At 45.8% G+C, this 10,121-nt stretch overlaps 1 protein-coding gene across 4 annotated transcripts in view; it reads right to left on the bottom strand.

Annotated features, from left to right (window-relative positions):
• Positions 1 to 271: 271 nt before the first annotated feature.
• Positions 272 to 10,121, bottom strand: part of Fbxl20 (F-box and leucine rich repeat protein 20) — a 76,491-nt gene continuing 66,641 nt past the window's right edge. For all 4 annotated transcript variants that reach the window (XM_052758982.1, XM_052758983.1, XM_052758986.1 and 1 more), the window contains exons 14-15: positions 9,129 to 9,341; positions 272 to 7,930 (exon numbers count right to left, since the gene is read on the bottom strand). In XM_052758982.1, the coding sequence (XP_052614942.1) occupies positions 7,823 to 7,930; positions 9,129 to 9,341 (321 nt within the window). In that variant the 3' untranslated portion in view covers positions 272 to 7,822. The remainder of the gene's footprint in view (positions 7,931 to 9,128; positions 9,342 to 10,121) is intronic.

Raw genomic sequence — 10,121 nt, 5'->3', positions numbered from 1 at the left:
GCTGAGCCCTTGGGTGAACCTAGTTAAGGCAGCTCTTATGTTTCTTAAAGTTTCATGGAGTTGGGGTATTAAGCAATAGTTATTAGGAAAGTACTGACTAAGGCTATGAAGTGAATGAGGAGATTTAAATAAAGATGGTAAGGAGTATTTAAAAAGCAATGACGCCGTCCCAAAAGTTTCTTCATTCAGCCCCAAGAGCCTTTGCGGTTCTAGGGCCACATTAGGAATCACAGCTCAGAGTCAGACTGTTCCCACAGGAAAATGAAAAGTCTTCACAGCTTATTTCCTTTAATTACATCATAAAACAAAATTAGGACATACAGGAAACAATAATAGTTACATAACAATTTACTTTATATATTTATATATATATATAAAAACATTTCTTTAGTCCAAAGATTTTAAAGCAAAAAGAATTGTCTACTGCCTCCTTGGATTTTATTTATTTCAAACAATCCTCCTCACCCCCACATCCTTGGGTGTTGGAAGTATTGTACATACAGTCACTTAGCTAATGGAACCTGTAAGTCCCCACTGGGGGCTGTGCGGGGCCTGGGGAGTGGCTGAGTGTTGGCGCAGGCCTGGTGAGAAACGAGCAAGCAGCAGCTCCCATACAGCAAAGTCCAGGTCAGGCTCAGCAGCTGGGGCATGGGGTTCACAACCATGCGACTGTCCGGCTACCCCTCAGGGAGTCGGCGGGAGCGAAGAGGACAGATCTCCTCAGACAGCACCAGGTACCCATCTATGTCCTTGAGCAGTCTGACAGGAAGCTCTGAGCTCTGCACAGGCCACTGACCACTCAGGTCTGTGCTCTCAGGGGCACTGGAAGGTGGGCAAGGTGAGCAGAACCACCAGGAAATACTAACTGGAACTAATGCCTGGGAGGAAAAAGGAGGCGGCCAGAGTGGGTCAAATAGGAATGGGGGAGAAAGGCAGGTTGAAGCCTTTTCCAGACACCCTCTGATGTAGTGATCACTGATCCTAGGGGTCAGTTCTGCGGTCACATCATGGGGAGGAAGAGTTGATAAAGCTTCTGGGACATGTGTCAACAGGATCTACAAGGTAGTGCATTATGTCTGGGTGTGGAAAGGATGAGCGTCAAAGGTATCAGGCTCCCCTTTCCTGTATGCGATAGAAAGTAACAGTCATCCGAAATGGAGAAATGATCCTTTGTGTACAAGGGGACAGACCTTCTATGTAAACCCGGAGAGCACGGCACAGGGCCACTTATTCAAGTCCTGTTGCAGTACTGGGGGAGTCACGTGTCTCTCAGGAGAGCAATAAACCAACGGGTGAGACCACTCAGTCAATTTCAAGTAGATTTTCTAAGACTTTAGAAGTCCTCATTCTTTAGTGACACTAAAAATGAGTGGATGAATGTTTTCAGGGGCTGAGAAATGTTAGGGTGAGGGGAGAAACATACACAAGCAGCAACTCAGAGCGGATCTGAGTTAACACAGGTAGTTAGTGGAGCAGAGAGACAATACTTCAAAGATCTTAGCTCTCCCAGTTCTGGGGGTTTGGTAGGAGACACCCCTTTCCCACTACCTCCTCCTAGGGTGAAGACTGTTATTCACTGTCCCACACTCCTGTCCTGGCACCAAAGCCACACCCAGAAGCAGCAGGAAAGCCCTTCTTGCCACCAAAGGGGCATGGAGTTGATGAGATGAAGACACACAGTGACTCATGGGAAGCAGCAGTCCTGAGCTCAGGACAGATGCTCTTCCTGAGGCAAAGCATCCCAGTTCTAGAATGATCCTCTCCCCCGAGCCCTGCTATCATTTCTGACTGCCAACTCAGGAGAAGATGCTGGAAAGCACACAGCAGAAAGGGGTCACCAGCTTTCTGCTTGCTCCTGGCTCTAGGCACCACTCTGGCTGAGATGCACCCACACTCATGTGCAAATTCAACTCCACAAAGTCTTAAGACCAAACCCTCACAGGGCAGAGATCGAGGATTTGCAGATGAATGTAGTCTCCAACATCCCCCCATGTGATCTATAGAACAAAAGCCTTTCCTCCTGAATATTACATGTAACTTTCTTCAACTCCCAAGATTCACTCAGACTAAAGTGAGAGGCTAATGAACTGGCTTTCCTAAGAGCCTACGGGATCAAAGCCTCCAGAGATGTAGGACTCAAAATGGACAACACAGGCAGACTTGGCTTGAACAGGAAGCTGCAGAAGCCCTTCATATAAAAACTCACCGGCCTCCTGGGGTAGTTTCCGGCAGGTTAAAAGAAAAAAAGGTAGGGAGGGTTACAGCAGCCAGTGCTTAAACAGTGTATATTCTCCGCTGGAGAATGAAGATGTGAAGTCGGGACATTTGGATATAGCATTTACAGCCAAATTTTATTCTCAAACCAGCAGGGCTAATCACACCCTATTGATACATGGCTTTCTGCATCTTCCAATGCAAATCTAAGATAAAAATAAAGGTGACAAAGTGAGATTCTTACTCCCCCTCATCCTTCTGATTTAGAATTTTTTGTCCTCAGGTCATTTAAGGGTTTCTGCTTCAAGACCTCCAACCAAACATTCTCTAGCTCTTCTTAGACAAGGCTGGGTTAATCCCTGGCCTCTCAGCAGGACCCGTAGGACAGAAACCCATCTGTACAACGCAGCAAAGGTCCAACAGGGAGGGCTCTTTCCTTGTCCACCTTCTCACTGACAACAACTGGATGAGCTGCCCGACTTTAAGAGAAATAAGTCTTGCATTTTATTTATTGCCAGGTGGTGGTGGTGGCGACAGCGGCCCACACATTTAATCTCAGCACCCGGGAGGCAGAGGCAGGCAGATAACTCTCTGAGTTCGAGGCCAGCCTGGTCTACAGAATGAGTTTCAGTACAGTCAGGGCTACACAGAGAAGCCCTGTCTCAAAAAGCAAACAAACAAAAAAGCATTTGATTTATTATTACAGCATGTGTGCATGTGTGTGTGCATTCCATGGTGTCCATCCCGAAGTCAGAGGACAACCTTCAGCAGCCAGTTCTGTCTTTTCACTGTCAGAACTCAGGTGCCAGGCATGTCCAGGACATACACTGACCTGCTGAACCATCTCAACGAAGATCAATCATAAAGTCTCAACACTGTCACCTAAGGGGCTGGCCACACAGACAGACAGGAAGTCACTCTCCTCTTTCCAGGGACAACTCTCACACTTCCTAACCATATCAGGTCAAGGCATGCTCCAAACACAGTTTACAAGATAACTAAAAAAAAAAAAAAAAAAAAAAAAAAAAAAACCAAATGGAATTCAGTGCCTCACAGCTACAAACAGTCCAGCCTGGACTTCAGTGGCCCACAGCATTCATTCATAATGAATGAATTATAACAACGAACATTCTAAACAGTATAGAACGCCCCAAACAGAACATGGGAAGTTATTCACCAAGTTTCCCTTGAAAATGATTAAAATACCGTTTTTTGACTTACATCTGCTAAATTAGACATAGAAATCTGACCAGAAACTACAAAAACTATCTGAGGGATCCTTTTACATCCAGAAGAGGTGTAAAGGTCAGAGTAGGGAAAATAAAATGCATTTTTAAAACATTAAGCACACTGCGCTTTCATATGCCAAATACTAACGGAAGTTAGGTCCCTTTACTCTTTCAAAGCCATCAGTTTGACCTCAAATTTAACTCAAAGCCAAACACCAAACATTAAGGACCATCAAGTAAGAAATGACCTGAGCCACTTCCGCTCGACAGGTCCTAGGTTCAATGCTGCCCCTGACAGCCTGCAGGAAAGGGATCCCAAGACGCTGGACTGGACACATCCCACGATAGAAAGAGGTTCAAACAGAGGCCAGAGGCAGGTGGTGGAAGAACTGGTAAGACAGTGACCACCTTAGTGGTCTTAGTAGGGCTGATAGAGATGTAGCAGTGATTGGTGGCAGAACACGACAGATGACATGGGGACCCTGCTCACAAATAAAGATTATCTGTGTAGTCAAGAACTTCCTCCAGACAATTCCTCCTGGCCACTCTGAGGCTTTGGGCAACCTCTTTGAGGGTTATTATTCAACATCTTATTCTTTTTACTTGGCATGTTGAAAAAGAATGTCACTATGCAGCTGAGGCTGACCTCAAACTCTGAGATCATGGGTGCCATCTTAATTATGCCCATTTAATTCTAGATCTTCCTGCCGTTCACATTTTTTTTCATCATAAAAGGCATATTCTGGAGTGGGTGTAGTGTAGCTAGAGTTTTCCTGCCTGACCCACAGTCAGGACAAATCTCTCTCACCTGCCAGTCCCACAGCCGCTCAGACCCGACCAAGTAAACTCTTAGCTCTGACCTCTTGGCTTTCTTCTCTGAATTGGCTCTGTGTTTCTTATTTTATAAGACCGTTGGTTACATCTACAGTGTAGAATTAGACAAATGGACCCACAGGCTTCTTCCTCCTTTCAGAGGTAGTCTCGCGCTATCTATCCCAACCTGGCCTGGCTCTTGCAGGAATCCTGCTTCTGCTTCTTTCGTGCTGGGATTACAGACACACGCCACCACACCTGGCTCCCAGAGCTTTTATTTTCTTCCTAATTATGTTTTTATTGTGCGAGCGCAGGCACATGCATGCCAGCTTGTGTGGAGGTCAAAGGACAACTTTCTGGAGTCAATCTCTCCTTCCACATCCTCTAAAGACAAGGTGTCTCTCGTTTCTGCCCATGCTATGTGCTCCAGGACGGCTGGCCCTCAAGTCTCTGTTACGGGAGTGCTGGAATCATGGGTGCACATTACATCCAGCTCTTTTATGTGGGTTCCGAGGCCAAACTCCATTATCAGGATTGCATGGCAAGCGCTTTGCCCTTCCCAGTCGTCTTGGCAACCCCCAATAGGCTTTTCCAAAGGGGAATTTCTCATGTTAAGTTTTACTAGGGGCTGGAACTATAGCTCAGTGGTAGAGAACATGTGTGCAAGGGCCCCGGGTTCCATCCATGGCCCCGAAAACAACCCCAAACCCAAGCAACCACACCAAAACCCTACTGAATTCTTAGAGGTATTCTGCACATGTAGACAGGAAGCATTTATATTCAGATGTCAGGGCTCTTTCCACCTGATTGAAACTTACCACAGAGTCTTGGTGTAATAAGCTGGTGTAGGATTCAAATCAACATTTAAAAAACATTTCTTTTCCTCCAAGCATGATGGGCCTGATGTTACTTGAGAAAGGAACATGTCCCTGCCTGACCATACGCACAGGGCCGCACAGCCACAGGTCTTCTCCTTTTGTTTAACAGCAAAGGCCACCAAGACCAATCCGATGAGCCTGCATGTGGCAACAGACTCTGAGAAGAAAAACAGCATTTTCAAGACCTCTGACATACTGGTGAGTAGCAGACTCCTTCAACCTTGAATGGAAAGAAGACGTGATTGAATGGCTTCCACTCGGGCAGTTCAAATGTACGTCTTCTAACCGTTAGTGCTCAGGCTTTACTGCCAACTCTTTAGGCACTTCGGGGACAAAATCAAACAACACAGTTTAGAGCTGATAGCTTTGTTTGAGAGACTTAGGGGTCTAAATCTAAACACACTTGGAAGTGGGTATACATCTGTGTGCACTGAGTCAAACTTTAAAAGTATGATGAGTTCGATATGGAGGCTTGCACCTATAATCCTAGCATTTGGGAGGCTGAGGCAGGAAGATAACCACAAATTCCAGGCCAGCCAGGGTTACAGAGTAAGACTTTGTCTCTGGTGGTGGAGGTGTGCAAAATATTCCTGCCAGGTAAAGCAGTGTGAGCCACTGCAGTCCCATTCACTCAGGATGCTGGCTGAGGGGGAGGGGAATTGGAGCCCAGGTGCCAAGGCTTGGCAACACAACCAATGGTCTCAGAGGAAAAAAGAAATTTCTTGCAAGGTAATTTGAACGTAAGGGGGAGAAGGAATAAAAAAGCACAAGTAATTTAGCTTTCAAAAGAGCATAATAAAATAAGATTTTCAATACATTTAATATGATAAATAAATCTGGTAGTATAGAATTCTAGGACCTTTCCATCTGATTGTTTTCTACATTAATGGAGAAATAGATCAGACTTTATTCTTATATATTCTGGTAGAACCAGTACCTATAGCATTAAAACAACCCTTTTAACATCTTGGGATCATATTGGCTTGCACATCCACATCCTAAAAAGCCTTTCCCCCAACACCCTATTAGACATCACACAAGGCCTCTTACATTGGAGTTTAGAAATATGCTTTAGAAACCCATTTAACTTCTCTCATTTTCTGTGAGTCTTTTTTTTTTTTTTTTGAAGAGGCTTCTTCTTGACTCTGAGCCATAGGTACTAGGTACTAAACCCCTTTTCTCAGCTGGGGGGGCCAGGTCCCAGGCTTGGTATAGACACTGAGCCCCTTACTCCCTCTCAAGGTTCTCTGGCTAACCCAATGCCCCTGCCTGGCTGCCTTCATATCCCACTCAGAGGAAGTCTGCAGTGAGCAAGAGAGAGCGGGCTGCTACGCTTGGGTCTTCTGAGGTGTCACCGTTCGACACAACCCTGCTAACCTGACCTAGGCAGCTGGTGTTACAGAGCTCTTCTAGTATCCCTGGTGGGATTAAACAGGGGAGGGGCTCCAGAAACTAACTGTAACCACCCCAATCCCCGCAAGTAACTCAAGTAACTCTGCAGACAGGCAGAGATCTCACCATGTTCCTGTCAACACAGGACAACATGGGCCATTTGTGCTTGAGCTTGGGTAGTGGGGACATCCGGGCTTTGTTTGGGGATTTGCCATCCACTTCATACTAATGATGCACTTCTCCTTTCTTAATACGCTCACAAGGTTTGGAAGAGGGAAATGTGTAGGGGACATTGAGAACAGAAGATACAACAGAAACCAAAAGGCAAAGTTTCCTTTCATCCAAACAGTTCGACTCTTTCTTATCCTAACTTTCCCGCTCCCATTAAGTTTTCCTTACAGACTGGCAAAGATTCAGGCAGGGTCCCCTAATGGTAAAATTTAGATTAAAAAAATATTTATTGTTGTTTCTTTTAAAAATGTTTGGTAACCCCAACTAATCATCCCAAATGCAAACTGTAAACACAACAGCAAGGGAGTAACAATTGAGTGTGAGCAGCAGACCGTGACTGGAGCAGACTGAGCCCGAGTGCAGCGGTGAGCAAAGGAGATAGACGGGTGCACAGTGACAGGGACAGACTGAGCAGCTAAGGAAAAGGACTCATATCTGGACCCCAGCAATTTCAATACAGCTGCTAAGGAAACTTCTGGGCCAAATACTAAAACACCAGATGAGTGGGCGAGCCTTCTTTGTGAGCATGCTCAGCATGTTGGCATGGAAACAAGGAAGCGCAGAAGTTTCGTAAGCATCTCCCAATGGATGGCTACCATTTCTAGGATGCAAAGAAATTTTCTTTCTGGTCCCTGGATTCATCATATATTGTTTTCCATGCTACAAACTTTCACCCTGGAAGATTGCAGTTACTGTTTCAAAATCCCCACAGAAACCCTTTAATAAAATAAAGAAACCACAGTAGCAGTAACTGGGTTTTGCTGGAATGTCCCCTCCCTCTACCACGGCCTAAGATTTCTTCTGGGCACGTCCAATAGGAATGGTTAAGTTTTACCACTCCACTTGGTACAGCCAGTACGAACTTCAGTGCCATGATCACGGACTGCAGCGGATGGGGTGAGGGCATGTGCCTGTGGACGTGTGGCTCTGGGGATCTGGACGCTGCCCTCGCTTTTGGAACCCTTGCCCAGAATCCTGGGTTCGCTTCCACTGGAGAGACTCCACGGTAAGTCTCGAAGTGTCATTAAGTACTCAGTTCACACACCGAGCTGACCACCTCCACCGTCATAGGATGATGCAGCACCTGCAGAAGCGCTGTCTGCTGCCTCCTACTGATGGGGGCGGAGTGACAGGGGCGAAGTAGGCGTGGACTTTAATGTTGGGTAAATGGGTCTGAAACAAGACAGAAACACTACTAAGAGAGCGCTTAGACAGGAGCAATGTTGTTTCTCAGAGAAGCCAAGGGGCTGAAGGACGGGAGTGTAGGACTGGCTAAGCACTACTTAGGATGTGAGGAGGCCTAGGTTCTACTCTGTTCTACGTAGGGGATGGGAATGAAAGCAATTCTCATTTTTCATCTTGTCCCAAAGGGATTCACAGTTAGAATCCCATAGCTGGAAGAAGCTAGACAAATTTAAAATGATTACTTTTTGAATTAAAACATATTTCTAGTCTTTACTATGTCTGAATACTTACTAGGTTTAAGGCAGTATGCTCCTTATTGAGAGGAAACAAAAATGGGGAATCACATCTTTCAGGACCTTACCATCTCTAGACACAGCCCTCAGCTCCGCAAACAGGAAAATCGCTACATAACTTGAAGAACAAATCAGTCTCCTGAAGAATCAGAGAGGGCGCGTCTCCTGGTGGTCAGGTCCAGGCACCACATAGTATGCTATCTCAGAGGCTCTAAGCCTCGCTGGGGGTGCATACCTGTAATCTTAGCACTTAGGAGGAGGCAGGAAAATTAAGAGTCCAAGGTCATCTTTTCTACTACACATTGAATTCGCAGCCAGCCTGGGCTCCTTGACACTTGTCTCAAAATACCAGGAAACACTGCTCTAGCTGGTCTGCAACTGTCTGCCTGCGGACGCAAGGTTTCCACTATTCCAGGAGCACTTTTTCTTTGTTGAGAGGAGCTGTGGTCACCACAGTGTTTTTCCTGAGGCAAGTGTGGAGATGTACCATCTCCCATGTCTATCTCTCCCTCTTGCTCCATGCCACCTCTCCCTCTACAGGCTAGGCAAACTCTCTACCCCTAAACTACATTCTCACAGGGTCTCACTAAACAGCCCATGTGGATGCTGAGCTCACTCTACAGCCCAGCACAGTGCTGCACTTAGGATTCTCCTCTCAGCCCTCTGACTATCAGGATGCACACCATGCCCCGCCAGGTACTTTCTTGGCCATTCCTCCCTTTCCTTTAGGACCAAATTCTAGCATGGGGTCTTTTTTGGTTGTTGTTTTTTTCCTCCCTTGCTAAATAGCCAAGGAAATTAAAAGAAAGAAATCATGAGAGTCTAAATCTGAAAAAGAAAAGAACAGAAGAGACAAGAACAGGAGAGATGAGGGGAGGGTGGGGCAGCTTTACCCTGAGTCTCTTGATTCCAGCTCTCGTGATTTGCTGGCAGTCATAGAGTTCTATCCGCTCAAGGCTGTGACAGCTCTTCAAGTGTTCCAGGGACGCGTCGGTGATTAGTGGGCAGTTGTCCAGCTCAATCACCTCCAGCTGGTCATGGGCGCAGGCCCCATTCCCTAGGTGACGAATCCCATCATCTGTGATCAGCTCACAGTGTGAAAGACTCTGCAACCAGAGAGCAAAGATGGACAACAAGTATCTTCTGACGTTCCTCCTGCCATGCATGATGAAATAAGAATGCAGACCAAAGCTGATGGTCTCTGCTTTCAGCACGTATGACTGACTTTTTCCTTTTCCCCTTCGGTATAATTCTAAATTTATTTTGTGAATTCATGGAATGACTGTGAACTACTTCACAAAGTAGGACAGCTTTAAAAATTACCCACCCCTACCAGGTATGGTGGTACACCCCCTTTAATTCCAGCAGAGGCAGGAGGATCTCTGTGAGTTCAAGGCCAGCTTGGTCTACATAGGAAGTTCCAGGACAGCCAGGGCTACATAGTGAGACCACAGTGCCTCAAAGAAAAAAAAAACAGTCCACTCCTCAAATTTACACTTTTCTTATCTGTAGGGTAAGACAGGGCTCAAGCTTTTCATACTCAACATTTTAGGAAATCGGAACTAAATATGGAGTATCTCCTTCAGGGGCACAAATGAACAGCTAGCTGACAATGACTTTTACAGCCATCAGGTGCTAGTATCATACATAATCTGACCAATTTTCCTTAAACTCTAGTTCTGGGAAACTCAGAACACCCAACCCAATTCTGGATAGCACCAAACACACAAAGTGTTCTGTATTCTTTTTTGACCTTGTCCTGGAAAGCATTGGTTGATTTTGGGTTTTTGTTATGCAAATGCACATTACTATATAACCCACGGTGGCCTTAAACTCTAGGTTATCCTCCTACCTCAGCCTCCTAAGTGCTGGGATTATGGGCACAC

The sequence above is a fragment of the Peromyscus californicus genome, unplaced genomic scaffold, assembly GCF_007827085.1.
Source record: "Peromyscus californicus insignis strain IS unplaced genomic scaffold, ASM782708v3 Scaffold_3__1_contigs__length_106647218, whole genome shotgun sequence".
NCBI lineage: Eukaryota > Metazoa > Chordata > Mammalia > Rodentia > Cricetidae > Peromyscus > Peromyscus californicus.
This window is presented reverse-complemented; position numbering and strand designations above follow the sequence as displayed.